This window comes from Camelus dromedarius, chromosome 23 (genome assembly GCF_036321535.1).
Source record: "Camelus dromedarius isolate mCamDro1 chromosome 23, mCamDro1.pat, whole genome shotgun sequence".
NCBI lineage: Eukaryota > Metazoa > Chordata > Mammalia > Artiodactyla > Camelidae > Camelus > Camelus dromedarius.
Window position 1 is genome coordinate 32003612 of NC_087458.1, and position 18035 is coordinate 32021646.

The window sequence follows — 18035 nt, forward strand, 5'->3', positions numbered from 1 at the left end:
ATGACTTTCTCCGTGGCCTATTAATGTGGTTGTTATGGGCCTTGTCTGAAGTGGCTTGCTTACCGCACCTGGTACATGGGAAATATAAAATAAGTACTAGAACCTCCACTTTTTCTCCCTCTTGGGCCTTCCAACCTAAAAAGTAATACGTGAACTCAGACGGCCTAGTCACCACAATGAGGTCCGACCAGCCCGGCTCTCCTGAGTGATGGACACTGACTTGCGCATTAACTCGGAACAGTAGGGGAACCGCCTTCCTCTAACTGGGCATCTCCCCACACCAGGCACGCCCTCAGCTGAGAAGGGGCCAACTCCCCCATTGAGGTGTGTGCTGGTGGCTTCAGTGTGACCTGGCCCTGCCGGGACATGAACCTGCAGTGAGGTGGAGTGTCAGGAGGAGTGGGGTCCCTGCTGGGGCAGCAGGGGGCCCGGTAGCACCCTGCGCAGCCTGGTGCCTGAGGCTCCCCAACATCTCCTACGGCCCCCGGGTCGGCTCTGGTCTGGGCCACTCCATGCACCCTCCCAGTATCTTTTCATTAAGTCCCTTTTTTGCTTTTATCAGCCAGAGGTGGCTTCTGTTGCTTGTTCAGTGAAACAGTGCATCAGGAAACCAGACTATTTCTAAGATCAGTAAAATACGAACTTTGGTCAGCTCGCCGGGCAGACCGTGCAGCACAAATTCCCGCACAGGGCTGTGCAAATGCCTTACGTGAAGGGTCCTCATCATCTGTCTTCAGAGATACAGAAGCTCGTGGTTCAGGTAAAACCTCAGGGAGGGATTGAGGAATCCAAAGCTGGTTGGTTTCAAAGACTAACCGGTCAGAACAGACCCCTGAGCTGTGGTCAGAAGCCTGGCTCAATGTCACGCAGACTCAGCACCCTAATGTCCAGTGGGGCCGGTGCTGTTTCCTTTACAGGCTCTCGTTGGGGAGTCACTGTAGCCCCTTACACTCAGCAGGGAATCCAGCCCTCTTAGCCCCCACCCTGAGTGTTCCATGACACAAATCTCGGGAGTGTTTAATTTTCATCTTTGTTTAGGAGGATGAATGTGGGGCAAGAGGAGAGATAAATTCACACTTAGTGACACCAAGTCACAGCCAGTACCTCCTCCTCGGAGAGCTATGTGCTCCCACAGTGGTGGCTGGGGGGCTGGGCAGAGCCCCTCCTCTGGTCACAGAGGGACTCACTCCTCTGACTGCAACTGATGGGTTGGACAACCAATCCAGAGGGGACAGAGCATCTTTCCCGGGAATTTGGAACTGACACACAGAAATTAATTTCACTCATCTGGGGATTGGGAGGAGGGTGGGAATCAAATGAAACCAGAGCAGTAGAGAAAGTTACAAGTGAATGAGAGAGACAGAGAGACTGAACTTGTGAGAGTAAATAGTGTGAAGGAAGGATTACAATCAGGGCACAGAGGAATTCCAGCTCCTGGCAGTCTAGTGTGTCCCAGCCCATCAACAAACCTGCGGGATGGTTAACATCATTCCAGTTTTGCAGATTAGGAAACAGGCTGAAAGAGACGGGGGTTGGCTTTGGGTGCACAGTTAATTTAATTGCCACTGGACCCCTCACTTCCCACTGCCTGAAGGCACCATGATCCTCACAGGGACCCTGCAGTGCTGACAGCCTAGCACCCTGATCAAAGGGACCCTGCGGGAGTGGGAACCTCTCTGAGTTTGGAGAGTTCCCTGCACCGAGATTCCATGCATCAGCCGGCTCCCGCTCACCCCAGGTTAACGTCTCCCCAGCTGTGTAGTCCCCCGACCCGCTTCCCTCCCTGCCAGGCACCCCCGTTCTTACCACCGAGTGTACTGCAGGAATTCAGGCACAGGGATGCCCAAAGCAACACGAGCCCACCGGCTGTACAAACAGCAGACTCTCAGCCCCACCTGCGCTCCATGGGGATAGTAGGTGTCCTCACCTTTCATGTACCTAAGGCAATCTGTTTCTTCAGCTGGAGGCTATAGAGAAAAATAAAAGGTCCAAAACATTGTTCAGTGAGGAATTCCTCCAAGGACCTGACTTCAGAGTCTACAAACAGTTGTGCTGGCCGCTCTTACCCCCGGACATTGGGTGAGGTGGATTATTGATCAGCACAATCGCCGGTGGCCCAGCTCCTGGGCTTGGCTGCCCAGAGGGGGCTGGGGGAATGGGTAAGGCCAGGGCACTCAGGAAGAGCACAGAGGACCTGACATCTCGCCTCCGCAGTTGTAAACCCTTCCCCAAATCTCAAGGCATCGGACAGAGTGCAGCCACCACAATAATGAGATGTTCCCATCACTTCACTCACTCCTGTTGGTTCACTTACGTGCTGAGCATCCACTGGGTCACAGGACATGACACACAGGATGGCCGATGGGACAGGCTTGGTACTTCCCCCTGGATCCTGTTCAATCTGATGGAAGAATGATCACTCATAAACGGTTTCTCAAAAGGATACATAGACAGGAGACAAACTGCAGAGTGAATCAAATTTTAAAATATAAATGAAGATCCCCCAGTCTCCCCGCCTAAGGTTAACAGCATAAAGAAAATAGATCTTGCCTTTGATCACCAAGGAAGTGGTCACCCTCTCTCAGGAGGAAAGGAGAGTTAATCTTTGAGCAGGACACAGAAGTGCTCCATCGAATTGGACCAGGACCTCTGCTTTCATTCAGCAAATCTGTATAAGCTCCTACTACTTATGGGAATCTAGTAACTATACCCATTCCCAAGGCTCTTGGGCTTTATTAGTCAACAAAATAGACACGACTCCCCATCACTGGGGGCTCAGAGTTTTAGCAGAGAAAACAGGCAACATGATGGGGGTAGCAAGAGCTTGGGGAAAAATAAGAGTGATATGAGCAAACTCAGGTGATGGTGGTGGGGTGGGAGGCAGGCAGGAGGGAATAAGGCAATCCTGGCAGATCTCAAGGAGTAATGAACTTGAAGCAGAATAGATCCGGAGGAAGAAGGAAGAGCCGGAGCCAGAGGCCCCCAGAGTGATGGGGAGAGTGTGGGCGGAGAGGCAGAGCAGGCCGGGTCCTCGAAGACTTTGGGACGACTTTGGCTCCTAATGGAATGGTGACCCTTTTAGTGAGTTTTGATGGGATGGGTGATGTCCAATTTATGCTTTTGTTTTGAGTTTTCTTGGGAGGAGGTTAATTTATTTATTTTAGTGAAGGTGCTGTAGTTTGAACCCAGGATCTCATGCATGCTAAGCATGCACTGTATCACTGAGCTACACCCACCCCCTCAATGTATGCTTTTAAAGGCTCCCTCTGACTCTGTGTGGATGAGATTGTAGAAAAGCAAAGATGGAAGAAGTAGGCTAATTGGTGTCCAACAAGGGGTTGAAGGTGGCTCCTAGGAGGGTGGGGAACAGGGAGTATGTGGTTAATGATTTCAGAGTAGCCAGAATTTTCTAACAAGCTGGATTTGCTGTCTGTGTGTGTGTAAGAGAAAGAGAGAGAGAGAACATGGTTCCAACATCTGGACCTGGAAAATGGGATGGATGTCCTCTCCATCCACAGGGGATGGGACAAGATGGGGCTGAGCAGGTGGAAAGGGGCTGGAATCAGCTCAGTTCTTCAATGTCATGATTAAGGAGTCTATTAGATATTGCCACAGAAATGCCTAATAGGTAGAGGAGTCTGGGGTTTTTTTTCTTTCTTTTTAACATTAAAAAATATAATTTAAATGTATTAATTTTATTATGTGAATGGATTTGGAATTTTATTTCATGCCAAGGTATATGTTATAATAGCCAAATGGAAAATATATCAGAAAAGGGGAGAAATGAGGGCTTTCACATAAACTGACTGTCCATAACGTAGGTAAAATTTCAATGAAACAGTCTTCAGTGCAAAAACCTCATCTTGGTGTTACATAAAATTAAATGAAAAAGGACTATGTTGATGTATCATTATTTCATGTTACATAGTAGCCCCAAACAAACACACTGTTTAACTATGAGGCTTGTAGAAATACTATTCACTTTATTGACATAAATACAGAAATGCAGAAAGGTTCTAAGGTTGAATAAGCATCTTAGTGGAAATAATAGAGATCTGAGCATTTCACATGATATGTATGGACTGATTCAAAATTTGGAAAAGTAATTTACACAGTAGAACATATGTATGAATGTGAAAGCAAGATGAATGAAAGAAAAAGAATATGAGTATCAGGGAGAGAGTTCCAAATGGAAAAGGCCAATCAGGGAGTTTTGGACAAATCGAGAAATTGATGGCATGTCAATTTCCAAGTCTGGTTGCTTCCACCAAAAGTATAGCAGTGAGATAGAGGAGAGACCCAGGACCCAACTCCGAGGCACATTCGCAGTAAATATTTGGAAAAAAGAGGAGACGTTGGCAAAAGACCAGCCAGTGGATCGAAAGCAGAGCGATGGGCTGGAGGCCAAGTGAAGCAGGAACACGGGGGAGGAGAAATGGAAGAGCTGGGTCAAATGCTGCCAAAGGGCCACGCATGATGAAGACTAAAAACTGACCACTATATTTAGCAACGTGGGGTCACTGATGGCCTTGACAGAGCAGTTTCCATAGAGCGAGGGATCAGGGGGAAAGCCAGAGTGGGTGCCAAAGGGAATGGCTCAAGAGAATATGCAGACAGTGAGTTTAAACGACTCATTAAAGATTTGCTGCAAAGACATGGGGTGGCAATTGGTGGGGGCCAATTAGAGTCAAGGAGTGCTGTTTGTTTCTTTTAAGAGGATGGACTTTTATATACTGATAGGAGCCAACTAGCAGGAGAACAAAATAGATGAGGTAGTGACAGAGAGGATGGATGTGGGAGTGACAGCCCGGAGAAGATTGTATGGATGGGCCCCCTGGTGACTTTTGGATGATCTGGCTTTCGATGTCACCTGTAATAAGAGGTGGGGCAGCGAGAGTGAGGTCACAGACATCAGAAGGCGAGCGGATGTGCTGGGAGTTGCTGGTGAAAGTTCTCTTCTGTTGGCTTCAGTTTGCTTGGTCAAAGTAGAAAAGTAAACTTACCAGCTGAGGGACGAGAAGGAAGAGTTACTGGAGTCATGAGCAGAAGATACAAAAGAGCCTTCAGGGACAATGGGACAGTGAAAAGAGCAGAGGGAGACGGGGGGAGTGTGCTCCCAGAAAGTTACATTTTATCTTTGAGGTCCCCAAGTGTTGGATGTGTGATGGCCCTTCCTGCTGTCTACGAAATAAAAATTGAGTATGGTTCAGGGAAAATGCTATTTCATTCTAAGAGGCTGCCTGTTTCTCAGGAACGGTCATCTTAAACTGCAAACACTACAAAAATGTTGAAAAGAAAAACTTGTGTACCCAATGACCCACTATTTTCTATAAATTTGGTTGCTATTTAGTTCCCCTATCAATACCACAGAACCGATACTGCCTAGGATGGAGATACATCGATGCTTAAATGGAAATGAAATCTGTATCTTTTTCCTAAACTCCATGGCTTCCTTAACATCCCATTCCCCTTGGAATTTAGGGGTGTCCGGTATAAGAAATAAGAAACAGTTTGAGAAAATCCCGGCTCAGAATTACACAGCACAACCTCAGCTCAGAAGTATACAGCCATAAAAATGTTTAGAAGCAAAACTCCATAACTACTCTTAAAGAATTTTGCAAACCTGGGCCTGCCCAGATGTTTCCAAACTGGAAAGGTACTCCAATCAGTTGACCGGTACGGGAACCAGAGGCTGGTCAGCCTTTTCTGTAAAAGCCAGAGAGTAAATATTTTCAGTTTTGCAGATCATTTTGTTGTAACCATGCAGGTCTGCAATAAGAAAGCGAAGAGCACTGGGAGACACGAAACAAATGGGCATGCCCACACCCTCCCTTCCACTCAGGGCAGCTTCTCTGTGGTGGGGAGCTTTGCCACAATGACTTGTTTCTTTGTTTCCATTGGTTTCTTTGTTTCCACCTTACTGCTCAAACTCAGAACTTCAAGTGAGCCTGGTCCTTCAGCATCCATGCAGAAAGAAGGCTGAACGGGGGTGGGGATCCCACCTGACAGAGAAGAGAGATGGCTTGTCACCATGACATGAGACAATCACACCTTCCGGGGTGAAAGGGAACAAAGATAAGGGAGGGGCACAGCAGTGGGACCCCTGGGTCACCTGCCAGGCTTGCTCTCCCTCCACGGCCACCCTGGGGGCCTGGGTGGTGTTGGAACTCAGCTACAGTGATTAGGCTGAGGGGACTCAGGATAAAGGACCCTCCGTCTCCACACCGGGTTCCAAACGCAGCCTCTCTAAGTCTACCCTCTGAATTTCTGGAACTCAGCTGGAAGAATACATGATCAGGCCAGACCCAGAGCCCAAGCCAAACACGACAAGGGTCACGTGGGGTTGTAACCCGGTGCTCAGCGGTCGGGGTCTCCTTGCAAATCTGCAGAAATCCCTGTTCTGCCTCATTCCTGGGAGAAACCCCACATCTCTTCCTGCTCTGTCTGTTCTTCTCTTGAGGCTATTGTCCTGGAGGGATGCAGAGTCCTTGAACCTGGCCCTCCAAACGTACATAAGCAGCCTGTTCAATAAAACAAATTATGCACTTTTTCACATTTGCCAGTTTTTTGATTCCAGAAAGGCTGCGGGACTCTTTCTCACTGTCTCCTGTGCCCCCACCACTTGGTGGCCCTCTCCTCATGGAAACACGATTTCCCACAACTGCACCCTGCCTCCCAGCTTGTCAGAGGGGAGTGACCCACAAAGACACAGGTGTTTGTGAGGATCCTGTCCCCCAGCAGAAAGACTACTCCTGGAGCCACGGACAGGGATCTGGCCTCCTGAGCCGCTCAGCTCTATTTGAAAGCCTAAACTGGGGACCCCGAACATTGCTGACTGACTTTCTGAGTCACCTGGGCTGGAAGGGCCTGATTTTTCTTTCCAAGAATGGATGTAGCACAGCCTCCATTTTCAGGGCTGACATTCATGACGTATCTAGTTCCCCCAAATGCACCCCAGGAAGGAAAGGCCCTTCCATCCCACTGGTTAGAAACCCAGCCCAGGGGAGTTCCGAAGCACTGCATTGCTGTCAGGTCCAGCATCCCTGCAGAGTGGCCCCTGCCCCTGAATGAGCCCCTTCCCTGGGCCTTCCCTGCCTCGACATGACCACACCCCAGGTGGTGCTGGGGAAGGCAGGGAGTGCAGTGAGGGGAGGGGGGAAGCAGAGCCCCTTGCTCTGGAGTGAGGAGACCACAGAGAAAGGCACACACCACCCCGACCCTATACCCCAAACTCTTAGCCCCGCCAACACAGGGGCCGCTCTGCGCCCTCTCACCGTGGCTCTCCTGTGAGACTGCACCCAACCCGACATCTGGTACCCAAGCCCTACCTCCCCTCTTATGACAGATCCCGTCTTCTTGGAAACTGCCTAGCAGCGCGTATTCAAGGCCGGCAGCGGGCCTGGCGGATCTGCACTTCAGGTGCCCTACCTGGCCAGCCGTGCGTGCCTGGGCTCAGTCCTCTATCTTGCCCACCGGTAGCCTGGGTCCACGTCCGGTGCAAGCGGAGGCCACGGAGCCCAGGCTGATCCCCACACACGGACAGGTGAGGGTGCCCCCGCCCCGCTGCCCCGCTGCCCCGCCCACTGGTGGCAGCAACGCCCCAGCCTCCGGCCGGCGCCACCTGCAGGTCAGGACTTCCGGGCGGCCCTGCCCTCCCCGGCCCCGCCCAGCTGTCCCATAAGCCTCCCCCCACCCCCGTCCTGGCTGCGCCCTGGCTCCCATTGGCTCCGCAAGTTCTGCCCTCGCACAACTAGACTCGGGAGGACGCACGACGCAAGCGCTAGGGGAGGGTCCCGCGGAGTTGCCATGGTTACAGGCGCCACGCTCTGCGCGGGCCGGCGTGCGCTTCTGGGGCGGGTAGCGGGCTCCGGAAGTGTGCAGCTGCCCGGGACCATGGCGGTGCTTGCTGCTGGGGATGGCGGCTTGCTCGGCCGGGCGACTAGTTCTGGCCTGGTCAGTCGGCGGCCGACATCCTGTCTGGGGCGGCGTCCCACAGACGGTAAACGTACGTCCGCGCCGTCGGCGGGGCCGGCGGACATGAACCGGGGTGGGATCGGGGTTGGGGCGGTGGCCGGGGAGGGCTGTGGTGCCGGGGAGCGTGTTGGGGCGGGGCGGGGCAGGGCTTGGGCACAGCCTCAAGCTTTCCTCCCCCTCAGGCAATGGGGCTGGGGCCGCGAGTCTGGGTCGCCCTTGGTGGCCGCGGCCTCCCAGAACCCCCCGGGAAGGGCAGGCGGAGGACCCATCTTAGATGAAGCGGGGCCTTACCCGGGTTTTGAAGAGCCCCAGAATCAGATGTTGGAATGGGGTGGCTTATCAGCCTTGTTTATCTGCAGGGAAATTTCAGTTCCATCCAGATGTTGGTTCCTTCAGTCAACCTCAGGAAAAAGACACAAGGGTCAGTGCCGATAAGCAGTTATCTAGGGCTTGACTCAAAATAAACTATGCGGGGTGTAGGGATGGTAGATGGGACCCTCCCTCTTGAAGTTAGCAGTCTTCTGGGATTAGAGGCCCCAGTTGAGGATTACATCCTCATCTGCAGTAATGGAGCTTGTGAGAAACACACAGAGAAGGGAGGGGTGTTTTGGCGGTAACTCATTACAGAATCCAGGACCCTTGCCTGGCTCTTGTGTAGAAGAGTCTCGCCTTGGATAGGGCAACAGTTATCAAAGTGTATCCAAGGCCCCTGAGGTGCAAGACCATTTTCATAGAAACGCCGGGATGTCACCTGCCTTTTGCACACTCTTGCTCTCCCGAGTTCCTGCGGGGTTTTCCAGGGAAAACCTGGCCTGCGATATCACAAAACAGGGAATGCAGAGGCAGATAGGAGAATTCAGCTCTCACCAGTCCAAAAGAGATTTGCAGAAATTAAAATCACTGCTATTCTTCTCACTAATGATTTTTCTTTTGAAAAATAGAAATATATTTTGTTTAAGAGTATTAATGGTAACATACAGTAGATTGTTAATATTTTTAAGTGAATTCATACACTTTCTCTAACTTCTTATTTAACTTCTAACACAGGAAATAGTGATAGATTAAACTCACATAAATAGCAGCCTTTTGGAGTTCTCAGTAATTGTTAAGAGTGTATAGGGTTCTGTAGAACAAGAAGTTTGAGAGCCCCTGGAGAACGGGTGCTCAGATGCTAGTCGGGTGCTTAGTGGTGTTAGACGGATGCCAAGATGTCTTCCGCAACTGCTCCCGGACTTGAAGTAATTGGCCACATGGAGATGGGTGGGCAGTGCCTCCACTTTACAAACCAGAAGCTGCTGAATGTGTCTGGAGTCTAGGCCATGGGCTGTGCAGGGATTCCCGTTGTATCTGTTCTATCTAAGCCGGGATTCCTGTGCAGAGGCCTGGCCCTGAAGACCCGCTCTCCTTTGCTCCCAGCCAGGTACCTTCTGTGTGACTTCAACCCTCCAGAGGGCTTCAACCTCCTTAGGAACGTCTGCATCCACATTGCCTTCCTCCTGAAGACCCTGCTGAAGATGGAGGAGTCGGTACTGGTGCTATTCCCTTGGGGCCACCTCTACCACTGGCAGAGCCCCGATCCCTGGTCCGACTCCTTTGACCTCCCAAGTCTCAACAGAAACATCCCTGACATTGAGTACAAGCAGTTCGTTGCAGGTGAGGTGGTGGTCATTTAACTGGGGCCAGGTGGTCTTTGTTCTGGTTCCGATCTGAACATCGGGCCATCTTACTTTGGGCTTGTCGGTCTGCTTAGGGGCCCTGCTCATGTTTCCTACACTGCAGGTGAATTTGGTTTTTCCATAGTTTTTTCGGGAAGTCAATTTGAAGTGTATGAGCTCTATGTCCCCTCCCCTCTGAAAACCCTGGCCTCCTGGTGAGATGCAGCGGTGACAAGGAGGCCACTGCCACAGAGGCCCTTGTCCCAGAAAGAGTCGCTCGCTGTGCAGTCAGGGCTGTTCTTACCTGTAGGAAAACACGATGTGTGTGTAGCATGGGCCACGTGCTGGAGAAGATATGTAACTGCCCATCCAGTATAATTTGGTCCTGCTCAAGCTACCCATTTTAAATTTTGTAAGAGGGAAGAGTTCAAGATTTTCTTTGAATAAAGGTATTTAGAGCTTATCAATTTTTTTTAAATTGAAATGTGTTTGATTTACAATGTTTTGTTAGTTTCAGTTATACAGCTGTTTTGTTAGTTTCAGGTATGCAGCATAGTGATTCAGTTGTACATATACATAGTCTATTCTTTTTCAGGTTCTTTTCCATTATAGGTTGCAAGATACTGAATATTCTTCCCTGTGTTCTACAGTGAATCCTTGTCGTTTGTCTGTTTTACATATAGTAATTTGTATCTGTTAATCCCAAACTCCTAAGTTTGTTTTATAAGTCTGTGAGTCTGTTTTTTGTTTTATAGATAAGTCCATTTGTATCATTTTTTTAAAAATTCCACATATAAATGATATCATATGATACTTGTCTTTGTCTAACTTATTTCACTTAGTGAGATAATCTCCAGTTCCATCCGTGTTGCTGTAAATGGCCTTATTTCCTTCTTTGTTATGACTGAGTAATAATTCTGTTATATCTAAATACCGCATCTTTATCCAGTCATCTGTCAGTGAATGTTTAGGTTGCTTCTATGTCTTGGCCATTGTAAACAGTGCTCCTGTGAAAATTGGGGTGCAGATATCTTTTGGAATGAAGGTTCCCTCTGGTTATATGCCCAGGAGTGGGATTGCTGGATTAGGTGATAAGCCTTTTTTTTTTTTTTTTTTTTTTTTTGTCTTTTGAGGAATCTCCATACTGTTTTCCACAGTGGCTGCAACAAACTACATTCCCACCAACAATGTAGGAGGGTTTCCTTTCCTCCACAGCCTCTCCGGCATTTATGGTTTGTGGACTTTTGAATGATGGCCATTCTGACTGGTGTGAGATGATAACATTGTAGTTTTGAGTTGCATTTCTCTGATAATTGAACGATATTAAGCATTTTTTATATGCCTATTGGCCATCTGTGTGTCTTCATTGGAGAATTGCTTGTTTAGTTGTTCTGCCCATTTTTGGATTTGGTTGTTTATTTTTTTCTTATTAAGTTGTATGGACTATTTATATAGTCTAGAAATTAAGCCATGGTCAGTCTCATCTTTTGCAAATATTTTCTCCCATTCCATAGGTTGTCTTTTAGTTTTACTTATGGTTTCTATTGCTGTGCAAAAGTTTATAAGTTTAATTAGGTCTCATTTATTTATTTTGGCTTTTATTTCTGTTGCTTGGGTTGCTTAGATTGCCCTACGAAAACATTGCTGAGATGTATGTCAAATAATGTTTTGCCTATGTTTTCTTGTGAGAAGTTTATAGTGTCGTGTGTAATATTTAAGTCTTTAAGCCATTTTGAGTTTGTTTCTTTTTGGTTTTTTTGCGACTCTATTGTATGCTTTTGATTTGTGGTTACCTTATTCTTCAAATATATCAGCCCATTACTATATCTATTTCCTTTAGACTGATAATCACGTAGGCTCCAACACATCCTAAGAATAACGAAGAAAAAAAAGAAAGAAAAAAATCTACATTTTCTTGCTCCCCTCTCCCATTCCCAACTCTTTTTATTTTGATGTCCTTTTTCATTTTTACATCTTTATGTTTATTCTCTTGCAACTCGTTATTGCATTTCCAACTATGGTTTTCCTGTTTCTATAGCATCCTGCTTCCTTTCTGTTTAGAATAGAACTTTTTAATGTCTCTGTTAGGTTCAATATTGCTGAGTTATCTCCCCTCCCCCTCCCCCCTTCCCCCCAGGCCTCTGAATCCTCAGTCCAGGGAAGCTAAACCATTCTAGCCTTCATCGGTTCTGGGAAAGCAATCTTCAGAGTGGGAAAAGACATTGAAAAATAATATTCTGTGAGTTGCATTCTACCCTTGCCCAGAGATGAGAAACATCTGAAGGTGGAGGAAAACAGTTGGAGGTGGAGAACACAAAGTCTTTTCTCCTTTTGCTACTGAAGAAATGATTGCTTTTGTAATTAGTGATGATGCCCTTTAAATTGGTGAGATCGAGATTCCACAGCTTCAGCGCCTGTGAATAACCAGCTGGGAGAAAGCTCTCTAGGGCCCCTGCAGTGGGAAAGGCAGCCCCTCTGAGCACCTGTTGTTCTGTATTCTTCCTGCCTCCACACGGGTTCCCTAGGCACCGTGCAGGACGATGCAGTTACCCAAGGTGGAGGACGGGGAGACCCCTGCTGTGTGGCGAGCCACAGAAGCCCACACTTGAAGGACAAAATGTAGAGTAGTGGGGCGGTCATAGGAACAGGGGATGGTTGAGACCCAGGATGGTGTCCTGGAGTCCAGCAGCCAAGGCTGGTGGGGCAGATGGGGCCCTGGGGCATGGGCAGTCCTTGAGGGATCTGAAGCAAAGATAGGAACCAAGAGACTGGATTCGTGTGGGGGTACGGCACCCCTTGGAGGCTGCGGGGCAGCTCAGTGGGCCCAGGGGGAGCAGGCACTTCCCCAAAGCTGGGTTGACAGGTCACAACCAACTCACTGGGGACCGAGAGGCACTGAGTCATTTTTAACTTTTTGTCCCTCTTCCTGGAAAAGAAACTGCTGCCTGTTAAATAGCCTGTGTCGTTAGTGAGAATTAAAGACATGAAGCAAGATTGCCTCAAAAGTCATCCATTGTGTAGTTGTTAATAAGGGTCAAATGAAAACTTGAATAGATGAAATGAAGCATTCATCGGAGGATTTGAAACTCCTTTAAAATAAAAATTCTTGCTGCCTTTGTTCTTCATTTCAGGGTTCACTTGGTGATAATAATCATAACCAAAGCAACAGCAAACCCTTACAGAACTCTGTCCTGCTGTTCCAGGAACGCTGTGTTCATGACAACCCAATGAGTTGGCACCACTATGAGTTCCACTTTAAAGGTAAGGACATTCATTAGTCACACGGCTAATAAATGGCAGAGCTGGGACTTGAACCCGAGCTCTCTGGACCCAGAGACCCCTCTCAGCCCCTTCACTGCAGCTCATCACTTGGCATGCCCGACACAGGCCAGCATTTACGAGCAGCGTGACCTTGGCCAAGGCTGCTTCACTGCTTGGTCTCTGATTCCTCATCTGTAGAATGGGGGTGTGGGCAGTGAACTCTGTGAGCTCAGTGGTCACTTCCTCCAGCTCTGCAATTCTACTGCTTTGAGTTAGTATAGTAAGTATCCGAGCCCCTACATGGACCACACATGGGCTGGCGCTTTGCTAGGCCCTGGGTTACGGAGCAAAGTAAGATCCGCCTGCTCCTCCGAGGAGCCTGTGTCCCTCCACGGCAAACAGCTGCGAGGCCCAGGCTCCCTCGCTGGCGGTCGGGAGCTGGGCAGGAAAGTCTGATAAGAGAAGATGGAGGCAGAGCCCCTCCGGGAACAGTGGTGGCCACACAGCTCTCAGGAGCGAGAGCCTCTGTCCAGGCTGCTGAGAGGGGGATCCTCATGAGGCCAGTAGTCCCCCCAACCTAAGCCCTCAGGACAAAGATCCAGCCATCCCTGCAGTGTCACCATAGAGCCAGTCCATCCTCATCACTGTGCCTCTGTGCTCCTTTGTCCTGGGGCCTCTCTTCCCCCTACACCCAGAAGACTCTTCTCCCTCTCTTCTCTGAGTGCCCCCTCACTTCACCCGTGGTCCCTGCTTCCTGGGCCACCATCACTGGAGTTGACGCTTTGCACCTTCACAACCCCCGTTTGATCAGGAGCCTGGGTTGGCCTCCTTGTGCTCACTTTCCACCTTCAGATGATTGCTCCTCCCCTCGTGGGAGCACCTGGAAAACACGGATCCTTTCCTAGCAGTGCCTGCCACCCTGGCCTCCCTGCTCATCTGCCTCAGTCAGGAGCACCTGGACCACCAGCTCTGTATTGCCTCGCCTCCTACCATCAAGACGTCAAAGTTCATTCTCCTTCCACCACCCAGTATGGTCATTGTAGGGTCTTCTTCTCTGTCAGCCTGAGCCAGCCACCCCCCATTCACCCTACCCCCGGGCTCATACCCGGGCGTGTCTCCACCCAAGGTCCAGCCTCTCTCCTTTAAGTGCCCACCTCTAGCCGTCCAGCTTCTTCTCCACCAGCCTCCCTGGCCCTCCTTCACCCTCACTGGGGCATCATGCGCTGACTCCTCTGCTTTCCTGCCTGTCCACGTTCCTCTTACTTCCACTTCCCCACCTTCCAGCTCTGCATCCACAGTCAGCACTCTCTTTATGACAGACAAAACCCCCTTGAGCCTTGACCTTTTCAGTTCCTCACCAGGCCGACTTCCATCTCGGTTCACCCAGCTCTACTTGTTCTGAGCCTGCAGGCAGCAGGCTCTCCCAGCACAGATTTCCAAGACTACAAATCAATGCCCACCATGTTGCCGCTGCCAGGCAATCCTCCAGGATTTCTCTAGTGAGCACATTTCCCCACTTATCACTCAGTGGTGTCAACATTCTCTGCTCTCTGCACACCTCTAACCTTCCCTCTGTCTCTTCCCTGACTCCCAGCAGATGGCCTTGCCTCCTGCTTCAGAGAGAATGACATGTCACTGGAAAGGAACTCGCTCACCTGCAGCAAACCTGCTCACCTCACCTTTTATCTGTCCCTCTCCCACCTGGACTCTAGCTGTAGTTGTTCTTAATTCAGTGAGTTTAGTTGACATATATATACACAGTTAAAAGCATAGCACACTATCGGCTACCTTCTAGGGGTTACTTTTTCAATTTAACATGGAGTGTGTGATTCATCCACTTCATTGCATGTACCTGCAGTTCATTTGTTTTAACTGATCTTAAATGTTGTGTGTGTGAAAGTAACACAAGGCAAGGGTAAGCCAGGATTCAGGATGCTGGTTACTTCCTGTGAGAAAAGGCCAAGAGCAGGATAGGGAAAGGGGACACAGTATGTCACTGTCAATATTCCTGTTATGATGCTGGGTGATAGGTTCATAACTGTGTCTTATAATATTAATTTTAATACATAAATACCTCTGACAGGCACCTAAGATGAGAATGTGTCATGAACCAAGACATACAATGGGTAATATTACATAATTATTGTTATGTAATCTTGTTATATTATATATTAATCATAATCTTACATTATTTGTTATGGGTTATATATTATATAGATGCATGAATTATCTATTATGTGTATAAACACCTACATATGTGTTATATACTATCTGCTAATAAATAAACAGAAGATAATACGCTAGTATATCTTCTATTATGTATTATTTAATAAATAATAACATACTCTATCCTGTTATATGACATGGAACATAATCTTTAATAAAATAAGAAATCTGTCAATATATATTGGTAATTAATAAAATTAAAAAAAACAGCCCGCAGCTTTTAACGCCGACACCGCTCCAGCTGTCACTGTGATTTCTCTTCCCTTTCATGGCCGAGGCCCTCACAGTGCTGTCCGTTCCCCCTTTCATCTCCTTATCCTGAACCTTCCTCCTCCTCCCATCCCATGCTGCCTTCTGCCCCGTGGCCCCTCTAGTCACCAGCGGCCTCTGGGGCACTGACCTGCGGGCACGGTCTCAGGCCCCAGCTCACCTGCCTGTCCGCCGCCTCTGCCACCGCTGGTGGGGGCGGGGCGGGGGTCAGAGTGCACCCCTTGTCCTGGAAGAGAACACAGCACAGACTGTGACCAGCAGCAGGTGTGGCCGGGAACTGCAGGACTGGGGGGAGAGCCAGACTGTCTGCATCCAGACCTGGGGCACTTGGAGTGTGAAGAAGCCCCGTCCTCACTGCCCCTGAAGTGAGGAAAACACCCTCAGGTGAGTTAAAGTGCTTATGACCTAGGTCTGTTGGCTGGAAAGGACAAACGGGCCCCTAAGGGGAGGGTAGTTGATGTTCCAGGCCCCACCAAAGCCCTAAGGGCTGGCGGGGAACCAGGCTGGACGCTCCACTGGACCCAGTGCCCCCTCGGGGGTGGGGCCTTCGGGAACAAGCAGAAAGCCCTCTGTCTCTGGGGGGGAACGGGGCAGTGTGGGAGCATCCCTGCAGCGAGTCAAGTGAAGTCAGGGCCTGTGGGATCCATTTGTATGGCCACATCGAGCCTCAGCAGAAGCCACAGCAGGAGTGGATTCCTGTCTCTCCAGCTGTCATCCTCGTGTCTGAGTGCCAGGCTTCAGACCTGATCCCCTGGGGCGCTAGGACAGTTATAGACAGAGGCGGCTCGGGGAGGCCTCAAGAGGGTGGTACTGGCCTTCCTGCCAACACGATTACATGAAGATCAAACAGTCCATCGATGGGAAGAAAATAAGAACCATGGTCACCTCTGGACCCCAAGCTTAGACGTGGTGCATGGGGGACATCTATCGACAATTCAGCGAGGTTCTGGCCAGAGCTAGAGGCCAGGGCAGCAAGCCGGGAGTGACACTGGGGAGCATCATTGTGCAGAGGCTGGACTGGGTGTCTGCAGGCTCCTCCCAGGAGAAGCCTCAGAGTTTGGGAGGTGGCTAACATGGTTCCTTCATGTCACCAGCAAGTGGTGCCACCTGTGGAAAATCAGCTGTGATCCTGAGATGGGTCAGCCCTGGGTGATGTGATAAAGGCTCCTACAAGAGGGGGCGCCAGATGGACAGTGAACCAACCAACAGGCTGATGAGATTCCCACCTGTGTTTATCGTGCTTTCGTAGCCAAGAATGAGGAGAGAGTTGAATGGCTCACCATGAATATTTTAACAACTTTAGAGAGTTCCATGTCTCACTGCATTTAAGTGTCACCTGGAAGAATTCAAGCAGTGTCTAGACCCAGGGGAGGCAAACGGCCTCTCGGTTCCTCTTCAACCTGGCAAACCCAGCAGCCCTCTATGGCCAGACCTTGGCAAGTGCCTTCCCTTGTTATAACAAAACCCTTCCCCCGCACGCCTGTGGTAAGCTTTTGTTTTATTTAATTAATGGGAATGAAGGTACCTTACAGCCTCCACAGACTTTTCCTTAGGGCTTCTCTCCTTAGACCCGGGCCCCCCGCTGCCCTGGGTCCTGCACTGCAGAAGGTTCCCCTGGCCCTGACACTTCCTCTGGCCACGCCCTCCATCGGGTGGAGTCAGCAAGGCCAAGGGGACATGGTCATTGGCTCCATCCCATGCTCTAGAAACCCAGGACGCCGAATGCCCTGCCTCAGCAGCCCCTGACCCATTTCTAGTGCCTGCACCGGCTCTCCCCGGAGTTCAGATTCCCAGGACTCACAGAGAGGCCAAAGGGCAGCTGTTTGCATGGAGGTTATAGGCAGAGCCCGGACGTGAAATCTGAGTGTCCCCCTGTGCACATCCAAGGCCACTTATGGCAAGGGATGGACCCAGCATTGGGAAGAAAAGGGTCAGGCTAGTGATCAGAGTCTGGGAATCAGCTCTCCCCACACACTCACTTTCTTTGCAGGACTCCCCTGAGTCTGGTTGTTCTAATTTTGAACCTGGCCTTCCCCCTTATAATGAATGTATATTTGTAAAGGCAGGACTTTAGAACCTACTGCACTTAAAATGTTTAGATATATAGAATGTGAGCTCCCAGGTATGCTCTGGCCCTGCACTTCCAAGGGTCCAGAGCATTTATGTTGGCTCTACTGAGACTGTAAGTGGCAAAGACCATCTCCAGAGAGGAGGGGCTCCTGCTTCACAGTCCGAAGTCAGGATCTTCTGAGCGGATAAAACAATGGACACTGAGACCCTCAATTGTAAATTGATTTAGAATAACGCCAAAGGTGTGTATGACGTGTGTGTGCGCACGCACGCACCTGGGGAATTGTGTGGTACATGACTGTGAGTGTGTGTGTGGCTGTGCGCGCACGCGCCTGGGGATGTGTGTGGTTGTGTGTATGCTATGTGTGTGTGTGGTACATGAGTCCATGTACGTCTGTGTGTAGGGAATGTATGTGGGCCAGAGTCAGTGCATCTGCACGTGTGTTTGTGTGTATGTGCATGCATTAGTATTAACAGTAGAAGCTGTCCTTTAGAATTATGAAGTAGTAAAATTTGTATGATGTCTTTTGCTGTATAATTCAAAATTAAAAAAATCTTCAGTCACTAGAAATTTATTCC

The 18035-nt window shown here is 49.4% G+C and overlaps 2 protein-coding genes across 37 annotated transcripts in view; one reads left to right on the forward strand and one right to left on the reverse strand.

Annotated features, from left to right (window-relative positions):
• The window catches only part of LOC135319019 (uncharacterized), a 60928-nt gene extending 53347 nt beyond the window's left edge, over positions 1 to 7581 (reverse strand). For 18 of the 30 annotated variants that reach the window (XM_064478092.1, XM_064478104.1, XM_064478105.1 and 15 more), the window contains exons 1-6: positions 7429 to 7577; positions 5624 to 6002; positions 4871 to 5006; positions 2315 to 2401; positions 1807 to 1967; positions 1470 to 1516 (exon numbers count right to left, since the gene is read on the reverse strand). In XM_064478092.1, coding sequence (XP_064334162.1) covers positions 1470 to 1516; positions 1807 to 1967; positions 2315 to 2401; positions 4871 to 4912 — 337 coding nt within the window. In that variant the 5' untranslated portion in view covers positions 4913 to 5006; positions 5624 to 6002; positions 7429 to 7577. Of the gene's footprint in view, positions 1 to 1469; positions 1517 to 1806; positions 1968 to 2314; positions 2402 to 2550; positions 5134 to 5623; positions 6003 to 7428 lie in introns of those variants that run through there. The other 12 variants (XM_064478100.1, XM_064478099.1, XM_064478096.1 and 9 more) reach the window with 12 other exon arrangements.
• Positions 7582 to 7645: 64 nt separating this feature from the next.
• LOC135319020 (GDP-fucose protein O-fucosyltransferase 2-like) lies at positions 7646 to 15121 on the forward strand. 7 transcript variants are annotated; one of them, XM_064478125.1, is made up of 5 exons: positions 7672 to 8005; positions 9391 to 9627; positions 11767 to 11933; positions 12761 to 12890; positions 13799 to 15121. In XM_064478125.1, the coding sequence occupies exons 1-3, from the start codon at positions 7807 to 7809 to the stop codon at positions 11772 to 11774; spliced, it is 444 nt and encodes a 147-aa protein (XP_064334195.1). In that variant the 5' UTR covers positions 7672 to 7806; the 3' UTR covers positions 11775 to 11933; positions 12761 to 12890; positions 13799 to 15121. The 7 variants fall into 7 exon arrangements, with proteins under 7 accessions (XP_064334198.1, XP_064334195.1, XP_064334196.1 ...); XM_064478126.1 differs by having other exon boundaries at positions 11767 to 11868; XM_064478128.1 differs by lacking the exon at positions 11767 to 11933 and having other exon boundaries at positions 7646 to 7999.
• The last annotated feature ends 2914 nt before the right edge of the window (positions 15122 to 18035 follow it).